A 21070-nucleotide genomic window follows, 5' to 3' on the forward strand; every position below is an offset into this window, starting at 1 on the left:
TTCCAGACGGGTGCGTCTGCACACGTGGCGCTCTGTTTGTTTTTTGACAAAAGCGTGTAGATTTGGATCAGGATCCCTAAGGGACAGGGACTTGATGCCGGGACAGGGCAGGGCCCACGAGAGAGCATAAGTATGTGTGTGTGTGTGTGTGTGTGTGTGACTCTGTGGTTGGGAGAGGTGGCAGGTCTGAGGCACACCGTCCACCCCTCCTGCTTCCTTTTGGCCAAGTCAAACTTCTCACTGCCTGTCTCTCTCTTTTTGCTCTCCTACGTTTCTTTAACCTGGCAACTCTCCGTGGCAGCACTAAGGTATGGTCTCTTTCTGCTTCCCTCCCACGAGGTCCCTGGGCCAAAGAACCTGGGTCTGAGGTCGGCTCGGCCTCACCTTGGTCCAGCAGGGGCAGAGTCACCTGGAGGTTTGGGGCGCAGGTCCACATGGGCATGTTCGACAGGGACACTGGAACCCCTAATATTCCAGTCTCCCGTCCCCTGAAGCCCTGGAAGGCCAGAGGATCCTGAGCAATTCGAATGACTCGAATTCGAATTGCTCAGGATTTTTGAACTCGTGTTCAAAAAGGGATATTTGATCAGCTTCAAGCCCCAGTGGCAGCTGGAGTTCCCAAGCAGGGTCTCGTGGAAGCCCTTAGGGAAGCAAGCGGAATCCAGTTATTGCCGAGGATGCCCCACCCTGGGGCAGGTGCTGAGGCCTGGAATGAGTCAGACAGATCTCTCCCCTGAGGAAGACTCCCCACCTGTAGAGAGGAGGGACACTTACACAGTCCCAGCGGGACAGATGGACAGCACTGCCAGTGGGAAGCTCAGGTCTGTGGGGGTGGAAGGAGGGACTTCAAGGAGGGCTTAAGGAGGAGGTGATGCAGCCAGGCAGGGGAGGTGAGGAGGGACACACAGGTTGTACCAGGCGAGACGTGGAGCAGCACGGGCAGGGGTGCAGGGCAGCCCGGGTCTGCCGTGCCCTGGTAGGTGCAGTGGGTGGAGCCGGCAGGGGCAGGGAGCAGGTAAGAGGCCTGAAGATTCAGCAGGGCCCAAGTCCCAAGGGCCTGAAAGACCAAGAGAGAATCCAGAAGGCACCAGGAGCCCCTGAGTTAGCAGAATGTGGCCAGATCAGCAAGAATAGCCCCCTGGCTGCAAGAGGGAGAGGGACAGATGAGAGGCCAGGGCGGAGCCTGGAGCAGGAGGCCATGGTGAACTGAACCAGGGAGAGCAGAAGGCATGGGTTTGGAGTCCACCTCTTCTGTTCCGGCTGAGCGGGGGTGGGGACCAAGGGAAGGGACTGCCCAAGCCCTTGGGAGGTATTACCTACCCGCCCACCTGTGCTGACTGGCGGGCCTCTGTTCCTGCAGCTGTGGGGAGAAGGGTTGGCCTGGGTTTCTCGTGGCCCACCCTGCAAGGTGTGATCTGTCCCTCCCAGCCTGGGGTCCCGCTGGACTCCCTGCCTGACCCCACCTTGTGCCCTTGCTCCTTCCCCCTCGCCTCTCTTCCCCTCTCCTCCTCCTCCTCTTTCAGGCAGCCACCCACTCCTCTGGATTACAGAGTGTTCCTTTCTTGGAGCCAAACAGCCTCAGAGCTGGAAAGACCCTTAGAACTCAGCTGGCCCCACTCTGCGGACAGACAAAGTGACACGTAGAGAGGGGAGGCAACTCACCCGGGGTCCCCGACTAGCAGGAGAATGGAGATGCAGAGCCGCCCCATGCACGCACTCCACTCCCAGACTCTCCACCCACGGGCAGACCCCCTCCTTGCCAGGGGCATGGGTGGGAGGGACAGGGCACGAGCCTGCAGCCTGTCCTTTCCCAGCCCGCCCCAACAAAGCTTGCACAGGGAGCCCTTGGGCCCTGGAGATGTCTGGCTCCTCACGGTCCCGTCCCTGGCCCTCTGATGTTACAGAAGCCGTACGCATGTCAGATCCCTGGCTGTTCCAAGCGCTACACGGACCCCAGCTCCCTCCGCAAGCACGTGAAGGCTCACTCGGCCAAAGAGCAGCCGGCGCGGAAGAAGGTAAGGTGGCCTTCCATGCCAGGCCCACCTCTGCAGACACCCCCTGGCCTCCCACCAGCCCTGGCTGAGCCGGGCACCCACACCCCCGGCAGGCGCTCTCCCATCCGCACGCCGTTTGGTGCTACTGTCCATCCGTCTGCCCATCTGTCTCCCACCGTCCTCTGAGGGTATCCATTGACCCATAGCCCTTCCTTCCTAATCCCAGCCAGCCCTACACGCCTCTGTCCACAGGCTGCCCACCAGCTCCCCCACCTCTCCATCCGCCTGCCCACTCACCACGACTTGTTGGGCAAACATTTGACGTCAGACCCTGTGTGGGCTTCGGAGCGAATACGGAAGAACACAACACCGCTTTCAGTGGCCTGGCGGGTGAGAGGCAGGTGTAGAGATGATTGAATATATTATAACAAGGACGTGTAGATAACAATCAGGGGCACAGAGAAGGGGTCCTGGGTCCAGCTGGAGTGGAAGAAGCAACGTTGGGAGCCAGCCCCCTGCAGTCCACTCCCTGGCTTTCCCTCTGTGGCCACTCTGTGGCCCTGGGCAAGTTTCGTAACATTTTTGCCTCCCCATTCCTCCATAGCCACCTGGGGACAATAAAGACTTGCCTTAAAGGTTGTCATGAGGATTAGATGTGAGAGTTTAGAACAGTACCTGGCACAAAATCAAAGCTCAAAACGGAGGTTCGCACGTACTTGTCTTAAGGCTTGAGGAAGGAGTAAGTCCCGGGCCGGTAAAGGAAAGAGTGACTCGTGTGTCCCAAACGGTGACCAGCATTCAGCGAAGCCTGAAGCCTGATGCCTGCTGTGCGTGCGAGGACCTCAGTTTCCCCTGGCTGAGCAGCGGGCAGGGCAACGGGCTCACCCAAGGAGCTTGGCCTTTGTCCGAAGGACTGTGGGGTGCCATTGAGGGTTCTTAGACAAAGAAGGGATGTGTCCCGTTGAGGTTTAGAAGGGTGGCCTTGGGGGCTGTGCGGAGAATTGGGTTGGGGTGAGTGGAAGGAGATCCAAGTCAGGGGGGCCGCTGCTGGGGAGCAAGCAAGGTGGGGGGGTGGGGCTGACCCGGGGGGAGGGGCAGGGGAGGGAAGAGACCAGGTGGGGTGTCAGCAGCAGGAGCGCGGGACAGCGTCCCAGTGTCAGATTTGGGGGCGGGATGGGGACAGTGATGCCCTTGGCTGGAACAGAGAACCTCAGAAGGAGGCAGGGCTGCTGGAGAGAAAGAGTAGGTTCTGTTTTGGACAAGGAGTGTGTGAGCTGCCGAGGGATCCAGGCCACAATGGAAGGAAAGATACTAAAACTTGGGCAGAGCCTACCCAGTGGGTGTAACCCACATCTCTGGAGGACCACCAAAGCCATGGTAGTGAGGGCACTTCAGTGCCAGGGAGAGAGTAGGATGGACCGAAACACCAGGGTCCAATCTGGGGTCACCAGCATGACAGACAAGAAGAGGGACGAGAGCCCATTCATTCGTTCACCGAGATATCCTGGGCACCTACCATATACCAAGCACCATTCTAAAAGCTGTGAAAACAACCATGAATAAACAGAGCAGAAGCCTAGAGGTTGGAGAAAGCAGGCTGGCTTTAGTCCCTGGCAACATGGGAGATGACTCCCAGGGATGAGCCTGGCCCTGGCACCGTGGGATCAACAACGCCTTCCTGACCAAAAGGGGCAAAAAGAATTGTAGCAAATAAGGTATCAAATAGAGTCGAGAGTCTGCTCTGGAGGCTACTCTATGCAAGATTCCGCTAGATACTGCTATTTATCATGGTTTGCCAAACCTCAACCAAAACCATCCTGCCAACTCTAAAGAACACCTAGCACCTCAGCTGAGATTCTATAAAGGTTTTATGCATTGTGATTACTTGCCAGAAACCTACAACCTCCAGAAGGGTTCCTAGGCCAGATAAGTCCTGAAACTTAGAGGGGCCAGCCTCTCCAGAACACCAACTAGTTCCATCCCCCTATCCCATATTATCGACACCCCTTTCCCACATAAAAAATTTTAAATGGGCATAGCCCAAATACCCTTTAAAAGACTGGGAGAAAGATCAAAGGAGAAGGTGGAGTTATAACAGAGAAGATAGGATTTAACAAATGAATATGACTGCTGAATCATTATATTTGATATTTCTTTTAGTCTCCAGTGTCTTGGAGCAACCAGAAAGAAAAACCTAAAATTGTGGAACTGTAATCCATACCAAATTCTGAAGTCTGTTCTACAACTAATTGTTGCAGTGTGCTTTGGAATTTATTGCTTCTTTATGTATGCTATTTTTCAACAACAAAAAAAGACAATGGGGAGGGAACAGCCAGGCTCGGGGACTTTGGTCTTTATCTCTTAGGCAGTGGGATGAAAGCTGGAGAGCAGAGGACAGATATGGTCAAAGCTTGCTGATAAAAATAGGACATCTGTACTGATCCTGAGAGAGGAGAGATGAGTCTTAACCAAGTGCCTGCCTGACTCAGGACTGTGCTTAGTGCTTCATAGGCTGTTTCTCATGTAATCCTCACCATAGCCATAGAAAGTACTATTTTTATTCCCATTTTAGAGACGTGCAAACAGAGGCTCGGGGAACTGAGAAACCTGCCCAGAGTCATGCATTCCCTGCCCGAGAATGACAGGCTGGGATCTGTCCCAGGCCCATCTTTCTCTGAGGCCTGAGCTCTTTCCACCGATCTCGGGTTGCGGGCCGAGCAGGCCCAGGCTTCAGGGCTGGTCGGGTCTCCGGGCCAGGCAGGCTCCTGTCCAGAGAAGACGATGCCTGAGGACCACAACCCTGCTCTGGTTTTCCCAGGCCCTGTGCTTGGCTCGCTCTGAGCCCCCGGGGACCTGGGACCGCAGATCTGCAAACTTTCCAACAATGAGCATCCATTAAGAGCCATCGGGGTTGATGTATCTTTCTGGGTAAAGTGACCCTTGTATTTTGACAACTCCTTGGCAGCCCTGCAGCGTTTCAGAGCGAATTAGAAATGCTTTTCTTCCTTAATTCTCCTCTCCTGCTGCTTCTAATCCAATCGACATTGCGGTCTGCGAGAACATGCCTTGGCCCTTTTTTGTCAGAAACTTAATTTACATGGAAAACAGCTGCTGGGTCAGGGAGCTGAGAGCCCATGCAGAGGCTGGGCATGCCTTCCCCAAGGCTGGATCCAGGCGCTCTAGCCTTGGAGGGTGGGAAAACCCTTGGAGCTGAGTCTTAGCTGCTGTGTGACATGGGACAAGGCACTCGCCTTCTCTGTTTTGTCCTGGATAAAATGAGGGTTTGGACAAGCCAATCTCCAGGGCCTTTGGCTCTAATAGTCAAACATTGGGATTTCCTTGGACGAAGGGGTCCTTCCCATCCAGCTGACTGCCCCCCTCATCACTTGGGAATCCCGAGGACTCCCCCTCCCCCAGCCCCTCCCTCCATCTGGAGCTGGTGACTCCGAGCTCTGGCCTGATTTTGGGTTGTTGGGCCTCATCCCAACCCAGGCTTGCTCTTACCCAGACAAGCCCAAGTCCACACAGTGACTTGATGAGCCCCCACCTGTCCTGTGACCTCATGGGATTCAGCCAGCTGTTCACAAAAGCCCATTCACAAAACACGTTCGAAGCCATCATCATAATATTCCTCACCGGTGAGGCTACTTTTTACAGGGAGGGGAGACCCAGAGAGGTTAAATTGTCCACTGTTCCCTGGGAGTAAGAAGAGGTAGAGTGGAATTTAAATCCGGGTCTTCTGGCCCTGGCCTGAATTACGTGCCTGGAAGGAAGAAAGCTGCAGAGGAGGCATGAGGGAGGGAAGGAGGGAAAGATACGTACTGTGTACCCATGTGCCAGGCTTTGGGAGTTTTGCTCCCACCACATCCATTCACCTTAGGGGAGCCCATGAGAATGCACTTAGCAGACCTCCAACTTCCCGTGGGGCCATACTGCTTGGGGACTGCTCCTAGCAAGTGACTAAATGCAGCAGGCCTGAGAGGAATACGAAGGCAGACCCCTTCCTGCAGGCCCAGGGACCTCTGACTTCCAGCAGTCTAGGCTAAACTCCCACCCAGTTTTGCCTCCTTCCCTCAGGTCCCAACTCCACTGCGGTCCAGCCGCGCCCCAGCCTGCCTGGCTCTCACTCTCTTTTCTCTCACACCGGCACTTCCCCTGTTAAAATCCTTGCACGCTGAATCCCTTCTTAGCCTTCGCTTCTCAGAGGACCCGAACTAACACAACGTACCGTACCATGGGTTAGGAATCTTTAGCCCCATTTTACAGATGAGGAAACTGAGGTGCAGTGAGCAGAAAGGTCTTGGCCTGGACCTGCTGTCCTTCCTGCCCAGTCCCCTAAAGTCAGGGTTGCCCGTGGGCAGGCAGTCTCCTGCTCACACCCTCTCTCCCTCTGCTTGCTCCCCCAGCTGCACATGGGCCCCGACACCGAGGCTGACATCCTGACCGAGTGTCTGGCCCTGCAGCAGCTCCACGCGTCCACGCAGCTGGCTGCCAGCGACGGGAAGGGTGGCCACGCCCCGGGCCAGGAGCTGCTCCCAGGTATGCATGGCCAGGGAGGGTCCTTTCACTGCTGTCACCCACCCTGTAGGAAGACAATGATGCTCTGTGGCTTGTTGGAGGACGCCAACTCCTTGGGGCTCAATTGCCTCTCTGTCTCTGGCTCTCCACCATCAATCCATTCTCTCTCTCTGCAGCTCATCTAACTAGCTGTACCTCCTCGGCACTCTTCCATGGCTAGTGCCCATGGGATGAAGACGGGGCCTGGGGCCTCCCTGGAGGCCTCTTGCCCCAACCTTGACACACAGGATGCAGTTCCCTGAGCACCCTCCACCCCGTCTCACCCTCGAGCCACTGCACATGCTTTGCCAGCTTCCCCTCACTAAGATAGCACCTGCTTTTCCTTCAGGACCTGTCTCCTTGTCACCTCCTCCAGGAAGCCTTCCTCTGTGCCTCCCTCTGCCCCCACGCTGAGTGCACTGGGTTGTCATTCCATTTCCTGTCGATTTCCCCATCAGACTGTGAACTGCATTAAGGCAGGGCCAGGGTTGCCTCTTCTGGAGCCACCAGCCCCCAGCGTGAGGACAGATGCAGAGCTGAGCTGGAGGAACTCATGGCCCTGGGTTAAGAGGGGCTGTAGCCTGTGTGTGCAGTCCAGACCCTTCCCATGGCCCGTGCTGGTGGTGGGCCTCCTTCAAGAAAAAGTTCCCATTCTGACCACAGCCTTGACTTGAAGTCATATTTAATCTTCATCACGACCCCGATGAGAGGATGGGCGCTTGGCCAGAATTGTGCCCAGCTCATCACTAAATTCTGCAACCCAGACATGGGGGCTCCTGAACCCTGGATCCTGCAGGCCCATTTAGCCTGACCCTCAAAATCTCAGGGTCCAGCCCGGCCTGTCCTTTCCAGGAGCTGCAAGCCGTGGGGCAGTTCTCTGGTCACAGCAGTAATCCTGGCTGGTGTGGCCTGGGAACCTGGCCCAGAGAAGGGCGGCATGTCCTCTGGGTTCCAGGGACGACCCTTGTGCTCTACCCTTCCAACCCCACCCCACACATACACAGAAACCACAGTATCAGAGCATGAAGCTCTGCCCCATCCTCCCAGATTTCTTGAATTACTGCAGTCATTTCTTTTTTCACTTGCAAATATAAAATTTATAAAAATGTCTCACATAACTATGGGAATAGAGAGTCCAAAATCCACAAGGCAGGCTGTGAAGCTGACGATTCTGATGGAGGGTCTGGACGAACTTCTCAGGAGAGGCTCACCAGCCAAAGCAGGAAGAGAGCCTGTCTCTTCTGAATCCTCCTTAAAAGGCTTCCAGTGATTAGATTAAGCATCACTCATTGCAGAAGACACTCCCCTTGGCTGATTACAAATGGAATCAGCTGTGGATGCAGCTGACATGATCATGATCTAATTCTATGAAATGTCCTCATCGCAACAGACAAGCCAGCACTTGCCCAACCAGATAAACAGGTACCACCACCTGGCCAAGTTGACACGTGAACTTGACCATGACAGTCCGCCCCTTATCAACTTGGCAGCTCTACATATCACCTTAAACCATACCTAATTTCTAAATAAAAAACAATAAAACACACGTTTTTTCTTTCACCTGACAATACTCAACTGTCCTGCAAATAACTGGAAATACATTAAATCTCTCCAGAATAGGGCGCAAGTCCTTGGGTAATAGTCATTCTTTTTTTTTTTTTTTTTAATTTTAACAGTTTTATTCACACACTGTATACTCCATCCTAAGCATACAATCAACAGCTCTTGATATAATCACACAGTTATGCGTTCACCACTACAGTCAATATGAGAACATTCTCATTTCTTTTTTTTTGACATTTATCATTCCGTTCTACATATATAATCAGTAATTCATAATATCATCACATAGTTACAAATTCATCATCATGATCATTTCTTAGAACATTTACTGTAGTCATTTTTAACATTTTTTATTTTTCAACTTTTTATGCTTTCCCCTCAATGTTGAAGCAGAGCAGACTTTCAAATGTCAGAACACTCACCAAATGGCCTGAGGAAGAGAAGGATTTTGCCTTTTTTCATGGGTCCCCATCACAGAGTCAGGCGGCACCTCAGGAGAATGAGCGCTGTGAGGAACACTGCTCCTCTCCCCCTCTGGCTAGAGAAGCCCTCTGCTGTGGGCTGCTTGTCACTAGTCTTAGAATTTATTATAATGGTAAAAGGGGCCATAAGGGGCCACAAGGATGGCCCAGCCCAGGAAAGGAGATTTGTAACCCAAGCGCCAGCTCCCGATGGACTGGGTAAGGCTACTTGGAGTTCTATGTTGAGGAGGATTCTGAGGTCACCCCCCGACTTAACAAGAAAGAGGTCTGCAACAGATCAGCAGTGGTTGTCCCGGGGGCAGAAGTCCTGAAGCCCCCAAATTTTTACCTTGGGATGTGCCTGTGGCACAGCTGGGAACAGATGCTAAGGCCAGAGGTTAAGCAATCTCAGCTGATGATTGATGATGCTATTTACAGAATGAAGTGGTTCATTTGAGGGAGAGGCTGGGCAGGTCCCAGGGCACGGCCCTTCACCCATGCAATGATCCCTCATTCACTTCCACTGTCCGCTCACAGGTTCACACGCCTGGTCGCGCCCACGTGTTCAGTCTCAGGAGACTGGGACAGGCAGGGGACAGATTCAAGTGTTGGGACAGAAGGATCCCAAACAAAGGGAGAAGCCAAGGCCCTCCCGCTGGCCAGGGTGACCTCCAGTCTTCTCGGCTGATTATAGGAAGTTCCCTGGAGCTTGTCTCCCATCAGGAAGGCCCAGCTCTTTGCTTCCTGGCAAGCCCTTGGGAGTCTGTCTGACAGGCCCCTCCTCAGCGGGCACAGGGTAACCTGAGGGACGGTGGGGGCACGCGAAGCACAAGGTCAGCACGGCTGAGGGAGAGGGAGTGGGATTTATCAGGACTCCGGGGCTTCCCGGCTGTCAGGTCCCCAGATCGGTTCAAGGTGGCTGGCGAGCGGGTGCTGGGAAAAGCAGTGGGCGGCGGAAGCTGTGAGCAGCACCGAGTCAGGCTCTGTCCACAGAAATCCTCTCCAGGTGCCTCCCAGACCAACCACAGGGCAGGGTGAGCGGCCAAAGGAGATAGTGGATGGGTGGGCAGGCAGTGCTGCCCTTGGGAGCCAAGGTCCCATCGTGGGAAGGGGTAAAGGCGGGAGATGAGAGCTGGAGGGGCCCTGAGGTCTCATGGTCAGCAATAGCAAAGCCTGGACCAGAGCCATGACCTCTGGTCAGATGTCCGGGCCATGGCCTGAGCTGGAGCCCCAGGCCACTTCTTGGGCGTGGCCTCAGATGGGTTTTCTCTGGGTGGTTCTTGGGAGATAGGCCTGATCAGCTGCCCACTGTGTGATGACTTTGGGGATGTCATTTAACTTCTTGAGCCTTTGTTTCTTCTTCTTAAAATGGGATCATATTATCTACCCTATTTCAGTTGTTGAGGTGGTTCAAATAGATAACGAGGAGAAAGAGCTAGGCACATAGTATGTTCTTAATTATAGGAAACCGTTGTTAATCATACACATAGATTGTAAGAGAATGGCCTGGAATCCGAAACTGGGTTTCTCTCACCTAATATAACCCAGCCATAGAAAGCCTGCAGCTCTTAACACTAGACTGGGGATTGCAAACTGGTTGCATAGATGCAGTGTTTGTTTGTTTTATAACAGTTATAATGTATAGGGATTTAGTGGGCACATTCTCTCCCTTTTGCCACAGTCTCCACTGCTCCCTATTGCCCCTGCATTTCCCCTCACTTTTTGCTCCATGCCATGCCATGCAGGCTCTGTCATAGCCCTGCTTAATTCCTGGTAGCAGCGCCCTGAAATTGCAGGCCGGGGCCAGAGGGCCAGCCTGGGACAGGGTACCCTCAGACCCCCCCCAAGAAGGTTAAAGTGCCTCCCTCACCCCCATCCATGAAGGAAGCCTGGTATGTTCTCAGATTGGTCCTCATAGGGTGGTGAACAGCATTGGGACTGGATCCATGGTGACCAGAGTGATATTCAAAATGTAGCAGCTGGCCCAGGACAGGCATTGACCCATCAGAGTGGACCCTGCATCAGGGCAGCCCTGGGCACAGCTCCCAGGTCCAGAGACCTCACCCAGCACATGAGGTGCACAGATTTCAGGGAAAATCTCATTTTCTATTAATTAAACATAGCCAGATGAAAGAGGGGGTACAAAATTGGCCCCAGTTTTTTTTTTTTTCAGATGAAAAAGCAAATATCAGAAACTTTCAACTCTTGCTGTGTTCTTCTCAGGCCCCAGTCTCAGGGTAGGAGTTCATTCTCCCCTCTGATTGGGGCCCTTTGATGAAGGCATTTGAGGAGCACTGGCCTCAGTAATTCCCAGCTCTCAGTTGGGCCGCTGAAGCAGCATCAGACTCTGACCTTGTGTCCCCTTTGAGTCGTTAGCTCAAGAGGATACCTCAGGCGTGAGTTCCTTGGGGGTAAAAGCCGATAGAAGGTGGTTTCACCCTGCAGTTGTCTTCTGTAGGTTTAGAATCTGAGAGAAGAGCATGAGCTAATTCCTTTCCTCAGCTGGGACCCTTGTGCAGTGTACTACCTATGCAACCATACATGGCAGCCCTTCTCAGAGGTCCCCAGCCTGCCTGCCCCCCGCCTTTCAGAAGCATTCTCTCCATTACCCTGTGGGAGCTCTGCCTATTAGAAGGTACTGCCAAGCCCTGAGCTAGAGTCTGCTTCTCTGATGCTTCTCCCCATTCCAGGGTCCCCTTCTGCTTTTGGGGCCCCACAGAAGAAGCCCTGTTTCTTTTCCAGAACAGTCCCATAGAGATTTGAGATAGCCTGCTTCCTGAAAGCCGCTGACTCCAACTGCCCCTTCCCCAGTCTCCCAGCCCCATTCTACCCCCAGGGCCTGATCACCCCAAGGCCTCCAACAGCTCCTTGTCAGTCCAGCTCCCCTAACAGGGTGGGCCCCAGCCTGGACACAGCCCGTGGGGCCAACCTCTCCCTCACTTGGGCCCCTAAACTTCTATTAATGCAACCTTGCTCACTTTTCTGCTTGTCTGTCTCCATAAGCAGGCCATGCCTGGGGAGTGGCCAAAGCTCAGGGATCTCTGTTTGCTTCCCTGCAGGTATGTATCCTGGCTCCATCACTCCCCATAACGGGCTGGCATCAGGCATCCTGTCCCCCGCGCACGAAGTCCCTTCCAGGCATCACGCCCTGGATGCCACCTCCCACCACCATCCGTCCCCTCTGCCCACGGCTGAGAGCTCCAGGGACGGGTATGTACCCCTAGCCGGTCCTCCTCTGGGGCAGCGAGCAGGCATCTCTGGGCAGCTGGCAAGGGCAGGCATCCTGCAAATTATCTGGTTGTCCAACTGATAGTGAGAATGGCCAATGTTCATGGAACACTTACTTTGTACGAGGCCCCCTACAAAACACCATGTGCACAACTTCCTTCATACCTCACAGTAACCCTCCAAGAGAGACAGAGTTGGCACACAGTCTCCCTGATGCCTCACTTCACTCATCCTCTCTTCCCATGGAGCGGGGAGTGTGAGGGGCTCTAGGAAAGCACTGTGCCCCCCTCCCCACCCCCTGGATCTCTGGGTCTTGGACCGCTACAACCAGGCCTCCTTGGGAGCCCCTACCTGGTTTCTCCTTGGCTTCTCCACTTAATGAGCAGACCGACTGTCCACTGTCCGCTGCAGAGCAGCTGGCCTGGGCCTCGCCCACCTTTTGGGCCACCGTGGCTGTAAGCATTGCTGGCCTCCTGCGGCTGTCCAGGAGCCTTAATGAAGGGCACTGCGGGGAGGGGCAGCCTCTTCCTGCGTTCATTGTGGTTCTCATTGTGGCCACTTAATACTGTCTGAAAACAGTGAATGTGTTCATTGCTGGCCTCTTAATGCTGCTGAAATGGTTTCCTTGCAAATGGGCAGAGGGAGGCCTCCCAGCCCCATCCGCCTGCCCTCCCTGCCCTCCCTGCCACATTCGCTTATCACCAGCAGTGACTTGATCAGATTTGTCCCCCAGGTCCTGCCCGCAGAGCCTTCCTCTCTTCCCTGTCCTTCCTCCCCAAGGCTGTGACCTTGACCTTGGCCTTGGCCTGAGCCTGTCAGCGCCTGGGGCTGGCCTGGCCTCATCACCAAATTCGTACCTTCAGTGGTCCCAACTGGCCCCCTCCGCTATTCATTTATGTTCATTCACTCATTCATTCAGTGCCAAATTATGGAGTCCCTGGTATGGGTGGGCCCTTGGCTCGGTGCTGGGGCTGCTGCTGATCTCAGTACTGGTAAAGCTCACTGCGAGGAAGAGGAGAAGGACAGACCTGCAGGGATTGACCACACAGATGCAGGCGTTTTGCTAGAAGTCAGGAGAAAGGGCTGTGGAAGCCCAGAGGAGAACCCAGTGGGGTGGGTAGAGAGGAGGATGTCCGGGAAGGCTTCCTGGAGGAGGTAACGCTAGACCTAGTATCCAGAGTTAAGTAGGAGTTGGCCAAGTGGAGAGGTTGGGAGGAAGGAGCAGCAAGTGTGAGGAAGGCAGGCACGGTGGGAGCACGGTACATTCTGGGATACATGGATTGTGAGGGGTGACGAGCTCAGGAGGAGGCTACTGGAGCCAGATCACGAGGGCTGCAGTGGGAAGGCTACCCCAAAGGGCATCAAGCAGTGATGTGTCTGGGGATGAGGTGGCACCCCTGGCCTGCAACGCAGGGCTGGATTGCCGGAGGGAGGACGGAATGCAGGGTGCAGGCAGCAGCCAGTGTCGGGGCCGGATGGATGGGGAGGAGGGAACCCGCAGGAGGCATTAGTGAAGTAGAGTAAGCAGGACTTGATGAAACCCTGGCTGTCAGGGAGAAGACGGGACATCAGGGTGGAATTCTGGGGGGAGGGGGGGGTATCTGAGGTACCACTCAGAGCAGGGGAGGCTGTGGCTGTGGGTGTGAGTGGAGAGCCCGATGGGATAAAAAGGGAACCAGGAAAGTCAGGCCCTCCCTGAACCTCAGTGTCTTCCTCTGTAAAATATGCATTAAAACACCCTCTCAAAGAGGGGCCAGCCTCTCCAGAACATCAACTATTTCCATCCCCCTACCTGTGTTAGCAAAAAAAGCTAGAATGGGCATATCCCAGATACCCCTAAATAGTGGGAGAAACATCAGAGGTGATGGTGGAGTTATACAGAGAAGGTAGGGTTTCACAAATGAGTATGATTGCGGAATCATTATATTGATATTTCTTTTAGTCTCCAGTATCTTAGAGCAGCTAGAAGGAAAAACCTAAAATTATGGAACTATAACCCATACCAAACTCTGAAATGTGTTCTACAGCTAATTGTTGCGATGCTCTTTGAAATGTAATGTTTGTTGGATATATGTTATTTTTCATAAAAAAAGAAAAAAGTCAACTGTGATGATAAATGCATAGCCGTATGATAAAAATATTAATGTAATTATGCACTGCATTAAAGAATAAAGAATTTACAATCTTAAAAAAAATTAAAAAAACAGTAAAATGAACAAATAAAAGGGGAAAAATACCCCCTCTAGGGGGGTGGTGAGGAGCAGCTATGCTCACCTGATACAGTTTCTATCGAAATCAACCTCCTATCCCTACCCACCCACCCCCTCCGGCTGGCTCAGGCCACCTGCTCACCCACCAGCCAGCCCCCAAACAACTCCCAACCAAAACAATAAATAAATCTCGGCACCTTTCCCAGGTCGGGCCCACGCACTCTGCTCTGGCTCATTCATCACCCACCTGCCACCTGTACAAGTGCCCATCAAGAATTCCTGCAGCGAGTGACGAAGCAATGACAAAGCGGGACCCCGGGCCCGCCTGCCCACCCAGGCTGTGGGAGACAAGGACCCTCCTGCCTAAAACCAGACCCCATGCCAGCTTGGATGGGTTTCTTTTTCCATCCCCTGAGAGCTGAGGTCGGGGAGGTGACCTCCAGCTTTCCTCCTCCTGCCAAAGTCAACAGGGAACAGCCACTCGTGGCTCCCCAGAGGTTTGCTGGGACGTTTAAACAGTTTGACAGAATTATCTGATACACTCAGAAATATTCTAAGAGGTCCTGACTTGATGACCAAATGCATTTACCCTGGCTCAGAAAAGATGCCGGGTCGGGCAGGTTTTTTTTTTTCCCAGCCCCATGCAAAGTATGAAGCTCTCCCTCTGTCTGCCAGGCTGGTGAGGTTTTATATTAATTTTTATAGGTTCCAATTGAAGCAAAAATATTTGATTTGGGAATCATCTGCATGACTCAGAAGAGGGTCTCCAGATGATTTTCTTTTCCCTCTCCTTTTTCCTTTTAAAAGGTTCAGGTAGAGCAGCGTAACTTCGGCTGTGCCGTCTGCTGTGAACAGAGTCATGTTCTGTTTAATTTCACTGGCTGTGAAGGTGTCCAGTGTGAATTTATGGCAGGTTTGAGACAGGGAAAACAAACTTTGGAAATGCATGTTTTTTTTTCCCTTCAGATCTGGTTCTCCTTAATTCTGCAGTGCTGTGCATCTCTGGGATTTGTGGCTGAGCGATTGAGAAACTCATTTGTTGGTATTTATCAACTGTTTGCCATATGCCAGGGCCGCATGCCAGGCACCAGGTGACCGCGAGTGCTGAGACCTGGCCCCGCCCTGCAGGAGCTCCCAGGAGACCGACAGGAAAGCAGGGCAGGGAAGAGCTGGGCTGTGAGTGTCAGGGCGGAGCTTAAGGCGGCTGTCACCCAGACCCCAAGGAAGGAGAATCCATTCTCCTGGCCAAACCTCAGCCTGGCCTCAGCCAAGAGAACGGATGATGAGGGCATGTGCTTGGGCACAGCCCTCTACGGTTTACAGGGCGCTGCCCCATTTGATGGCCTTATGAGCCGGCCCTAAGAATATTAATGATGATGATAATGGTAGTTGATCATTGATACCTCATAGGAATTTAGTTTGAAAGAGGCTGACGGTACCTACAGTAAGCCAGTCACTGGGCCAGGGCCCCAGGGTGAAGCCACCCTTCCTCTGCCCTCAGAGAGCTCACGGGAAGGGAGGGGGTGGGGTTCCCAGATGCATGGGGAGTGGCAGAGCAGTGGAGGGGTGATGACAGCACGATGCCCAGTTGGAGGAAGCAGAGAGAGTCACTAGTCTGTCCCCTTAACACCTCATATCTCAGACAGGGGCAAGGGTGACCTGCCTAGTTTGGAAAGGTCAGCTGGAACTGGGATGATGAACTTGTGGCATGTTTTAATGTGAGTAGTCCAATGAAGCCACAAATCCAAGTAAGAAAATGGAGACTCTGACCTCTCTCTCTCTGTTTTTTTTTTTTTTTTAAAGCCATGTACCCCAGACAAACATTCTTAAACTTTATTCATTCCTATGGGTGTGAATCTGTTGTAAATAGGACCTTTTAGTGGGGATGCTTCAGTTAAGGTGTGTCCCACCTTATTTAGAATGGGTCTTAATCCTATTACTGAAGACCTTATAGGGAAGGATTTTTTTTTTTATTAATTAAAAAAAATTAACTAAGAAAACATTTAGAAATCACTCCATTCTACATATACAATCAGTAATTCTTAATATCATCACATAGTTGCATATTCATCATTTCTTAGTACATTTGCATCGATTTAGAAAAAGAAATAAAAAGACAACAGAATAAGAAATAAAACGATAATAGAAAAAAAAAAACCTATACCGCACATGCAGCTTCATTCAATGTTTTAACATAATTACATCATTACCTCTCTCTTTTTAATGCACATAAATGCTTTCTAATATGTGAGCTTTCAGCCTGACCGTAAGAGGCCCCAAGCCCAGTTGACCCCAGGGTAATTTTTGTCTCTATAAATAGGACCCCAGAGGCTCAGGGAAGCAGCATGAGGAGGGAAATTAGCTGACTTGGAAGCCTGATCTATGGCGATGTGCAGTCCAATTAGCCCCATTGGGCTCAGCCAGGCTTGGGGCGACTGCACAGCTCTCATGTACCACAGTCTCATTTCAGATCATGAGCTTCTGGAGAGCATGGGGTTGGGATTGCATCCCTTCAAGCTCTGTATGAATGGAGGTGATAAGCTCCCCATCATGGGAAGTATGCAAGTAGAGGAGAGCTGGCCAACAATGGAGACCAGAGAGGGTTCCTAAAAGTACATTGTGCAGGGAAAGAAGGCTGTATTAGCAAGGGTTCTCCAGAGAAATAGAGCCAATAATATATGTGTGTGTTTATATATATATTAAGAGATTTATATATTAAAAAGTATGTCTATAGATATAGATATAGATATATAACCATGGGTCTAGCAAGGCCAAGATCTCTAAGGCAGGTCAGCAGGCTGGAAGTTCTAGTAAGAATGATGTTGAAGACTTGAGACCCAAATCCCAAAGCTGATCAGCTGAAATTCCACGAGAGTTGAATTGCGGGCTTGGGGCAGAATTTCTTCTCCCTTCAGCCCTCAGTGCTTTGCTGTTAGTGCCTTCAACCAATCCGTGAGACCCACCTACGTTACCCTACATTATCCAGGATAGTCTCCTTTACTTAAAGTCAGCTGACTGTGGGTGTCACAGAAGACTAGTGTTTGACCAGACAACCGTTCCCTGTAACCTAGCCAAGTAGGCACATAAAATTAACCACCACAAATGCCATCTTGGACAGCAGACTGACCTGCTAGTTTTTCTTCCCCTCATCTTGATAATAATGATGAAGATGTACCAGACATCATCCATTGCTTTATTTACTTTTACCCTCACAGTAACCGTGAGGGCAGTGCTGTGTGGCTGGGAGTAACTTGAGCGCCCTCTCTGAACTTTGGTATTCTGCTCTTCAAAAAGAACACCTGTCGTGGTTCAGTGGTAGAATACTCGCCTTCAATGCAGGAGACCCGGGTTCGATTCCTGGGCCATGCACCCCGGAAAAAAAAAAAACACCTGTCTCAGGTGTCTGGGGCCAGGTGAAGGCTCAGTGGATGGCAACTCTTGGTGCTATGAGTGTGTGCTAAAAGCCTCCAAGGCTTTTCGTGCAGAATGTTGCAGGGCTCTTCCTCCAGGCTGCGGAGTTGCATACAGCGTGAGAGTGCTGGGGACCCCTCAGGGGTAGCTGGTCTCTTGCCGTGGCTAATGAGGGCTGCAGTGTGCCGGCGGGGGAACACAGCAATCTGCGAGGGAACCAAGGCTCCGAGACACTAAGCAACTGGCCCCAAGTCACACGGCCAGTGAGAGCAGATGGGGGTTGGAACACAGTTCCGTGAACAACTCCAAGGTCATGCTCAGGATCTCTGCTCCTCCTGGGCCCTCAATCCTAAATCCCCAGGAGAATTTTTGTCTTTACAGATTCTTTTGAACTCCCTCAGGTTCAGAGGATTTCAAACTTTGGCTCCAGCTTGAGCATAATCAGAAATGAAAGTTTCCTCTTCTGATAACTTACCGTTGAAAGTTTCAAGAGCAGGTCGGCTAGTGAGGTCTGAGCTCCGATTGCCGGAGAGGACCAGTCATGGGTCGCTGGGCGCCGAGGCCCCAGAGCCCTCCTACTGACGGCCGTCTCTGTTCCTTCCAGGTTGGGGCCGGGCCTCCTCTCGCCCATGGTCAGCCCGCTGAAGGGGCTCCCGGGGCCCCCATCGCTGCCCCCATCCTCCCAGAGCCTCTCACCGGGGAGCCAGCCCTTCTCCGTGCTCCCTAACAAGCTGCCTTACCCGCGTTTCCAGAGCCCCCCACCCCCACCTCTGCCCAGCCCGCAGGGTAAGCTCCCGCCAGGGACCCTCTCGGCAAGTGTCTGCTGTCTCCCGCCCGAGGGGAAGGAGACGCCAACCTGGGGGAGGCAGAAGGTTCATCGGAGCATGACGCGGAGCCTCTGCCGTGAGGGCCACGCTGGGGGCTGCCGGGAGACAGGCACCCTAGCTAGGCCTGGTCGGGGCATTTCCCGGAGGCCCTGAGCTCTGAAGCATGAGGGCCGTGTTCCATGACGAGGTGTTATTAAAAGGCTTTGCAAGCAGAGAGAAGAGCTTTGGCAGTGGCTAGGGGTGGAAAAGGCCTGCTACTTGGGGGAGTGGTGAGCGACTGGGTAAGGCATATCTTAGAGGAGAAGGATGTGGCAGGGTCAGCTGTCCCTTCCCTCAGAACACCGACACAGATTGGCTCGAATCAGGGGCAGTCACTCGAGCCCACCTCGTCCAGCCTGTCCACTGGACTAAGAGGGAGACCCAGGGAGGCCAGGCAGGGCTGGAAACAGGACCCCAGACAGCTTTTCTATCCCGGGGCTCCTCTTTCCTCAGCCATATTCCAGGACACTCTGGGGGCTGAGCAGAACAAAGGGGACGGGCCCCTCCTCCCCACCCGGGACATTATTCCTTTGTTAATGCAGCCCCTGCCACCTCTCTCTGCAGGGTACCAGGGCAGTTTCCACTCCATCCAGAACTGCTTCCCCTATGGTGACTGCTACAGGACCACCGACCCGGCAGCCAGTGGGGACGGGCTGTCTGGGGAGGCCCATGGTTTCAACCCCCTGCGACCCAATGGCTATCACAGCCTCAGTGCACCTTTACCTGCCACAGGTGAGCCCCACTTCCCTGCCTGCCTTCCCTGAATGCCCACTACGGCCCAGCCCTGTGCTGGGTGCTTTACACACATTGTCCAGAATCCTTTTGACAGCCCTGAGGTTGGATCATCCTCTTTACAGATGGGGGAATAGAGGCCCAAGTAGGTCCCAGAATCCCATAGTAATGGGATTCTGCACCCTTCCACAACCTCGCACAGCTTATACGTGTCTGTTTCCCGTGAGCGTGCTTGCGCACATATGCACGTGTATGCCTGTGTGTTCACGTCCGAGTGTGCACGTGCGTGTGGGAGGACACATGCCGCATACCTGCACAGTAGGCAGACGTGTGCCTGGTCACTGTGTGTGCTGATGGCAAATAGGGGATGTGCACATGCGAAATGGTACATGATTAGGCACCAACCACCCTCCCCAGCCCTTCTGGCTCTCACCCCCCTGGCTCCCATCCAATTCAAGCCAAGATTTTCTGATTTGGGAGCATGATCTGAAATAAATAGCTCTGAGGGGAGCAAGAAGCAGCTTCCATTCCCCACTCTGCTGGGGGTGGGAACAATTCTTTGGGCCTTCTCTCTCCCCTGCTGCACCGCTGGCAGCCCAGTGTCCAGCCACCTTTCTAGGCCCATCCAGTTGCCTTTCCAGGTCTTGTTCAGCTACCGTGTCACCTGTGGCCCATATCTCCTCTGCCAAGCCAGGAAAAGACACAGAGGCTTGAATGCTGACTGACAAGGAAATGGGATCAGCCCATCCCATTGTACAGATAGGGAGACTGAGGCCACACAAATTCACGATAACAGCCCAGGACAGAGCCCTTAGGGCAGGAGCTGGACAAGAGGGCTAGGGCCTCTGAGCAGTGACCCTACCCCAGAGACAGCATGTCCAATGAAAGAGCCAGATGGACCCAGGTTCAAATCCCGGCTCCCCCACTTACTGGATATGAGACCTTGGGCAAGTGTCTTGCTTTCTCTGAGCCAATCTCCTAGGTTACAAAGTGAGCTAATTAATCCCACCTGAAGGGATCATTGTTGTGGAGCCTACAAGAGATAGGACCAAAAGGAGCCCTTAGTAGATGCTCCTTAAATGCTGTGTCCCTTCTTTGGGCTTCTTGTGTCCAGTGGAGAGGAGGAACTTGAAAGGGAGGGGATGAGCCCTGGAGCCTCCTGTCGGGAGGGTACGAGTCCCTGAGGAGAAGAGCTGGGATGCCCCCACCCAGCCCTCCCTTGGTTCCCCGCATTCTGCCCCACAGACCATTCTGGGTGATGCCAGCCTGGGTCTGCTCCCCCGCTGCCCTGGGCTCCCCATGAGTGGTCGGCCTAGGGCTCCTGCCTCCCAAGTCCCCTCTCCTCCCTGCTCACCAGCTCCTCTGCCCTGAAGAGGAGAGGCCTCCAACAGGGTAATGCCCAGGCACTGGAACGAGCTGCCCTCTTGCCAGCCTGCACCCTCTCCTGCCCACCCACAGGCTACGAGGCCCCATGCCCCACAGCACTGCCACCGCAGCCTTCCGAAGACGTGGTGTCCAGCGGCCCTGAAGACTGCGGCTTCTTCCCCAACGGGGCCTTTGACCACTGCCTGAGTCACATCCCATCCATCTACACGGACACCTGAAGGAAGGCCCTGCCCGCCCCTGCCTGCCTCTGCCATGGCAGACACTGCTTCACGCACTCCCTTCCGTCCTCCCTGGGGCCAGCCTGAGCAGCCAGGCCACGGCTCTCCACACACCAGGCTTGCAGGAGGCCGGACATCACCCATTGTCCGGGCAGAGCCGTGGGTCTTCCCGCCGTGGGAGTGCCGGTCTGAGCCCAAGACGGGGTGAGCGGAGGGGGCCCCCCCAGCCCCCCCAGCCCCCCCAGGATCGGTGACTGCTGGACAATAATGCCTTGATTGTTTCTTCCCCCTCTGGTTTTGAAATCACAGACCTCGTGTATATAAAGTGTACAGAACTTATTTTCCATTGCCCTGCCAGTTTTATATTTTCGGTTTTACAAGAAAAAACATTAAAAACTGGAAATGAGACTTGGGAGGACTGGTTATGCTTTGTGATCCGGCCGA

At 53.4% G+C, this 21070-nt stretch overlaps 1 protein-coding gene across 3 annotated transcripts in view; it reads left to right on the forward strand.

Moving 5' to 3' along the window:
• Window positions 1-20755, forward strand: part of GLIS1 (GLIS family zinc finger 1) — a 307452-nt gene extending 286697 nt beyond the window's left edge. For 2 of the 3 annotated variants that reach the window (XM_077136419.1, XM_077136418.1), the window contains 6 exons: window positions 1905-2015; window positions 6401-6533; window positions 11635-11785; window positions 18029-18210; window positions 18855-19022; window positions 20481-20755. In XM_077136419.1, the coding sequence (XP_076992534.1) occupies window positions 1905-2015; window positions 6401-6533; window positions 11635-11785; window positions 18029-18210; window positions 18855-19022; window positions 20481-20626 (891 nt within the window). In that variant the 3' untranslated portion in view covers window positions 20627-20755. The remainder of the gene's footprint in view (window positions 1-1904; window positions 2016-6400; window positions 6534-11634; window positions 11786-18028; window positions 18211-18854; window positions 19023-20480) is intronic. The other variant, XM_077136429.1, reaches the window with a different exon arrangement.
• Window positions 20756-21070: the final 315 nt, after the last annotated feature.

This window comes from Tamandua tetradactyla, chromosome 2 (assembly GCF_023851605.1).
Source record: "Tamandua tetradactyla isolate mTamTet1 chromosome 2, mTamTet1.pri, whole genome shotgun sequence".
Lineage (NCBI taxonomy): Eukaryota > Metazoa > Chordata > Mammalia > Pilosa > Myrmecophagidae > Tamandua > Tamandua tetradactyla.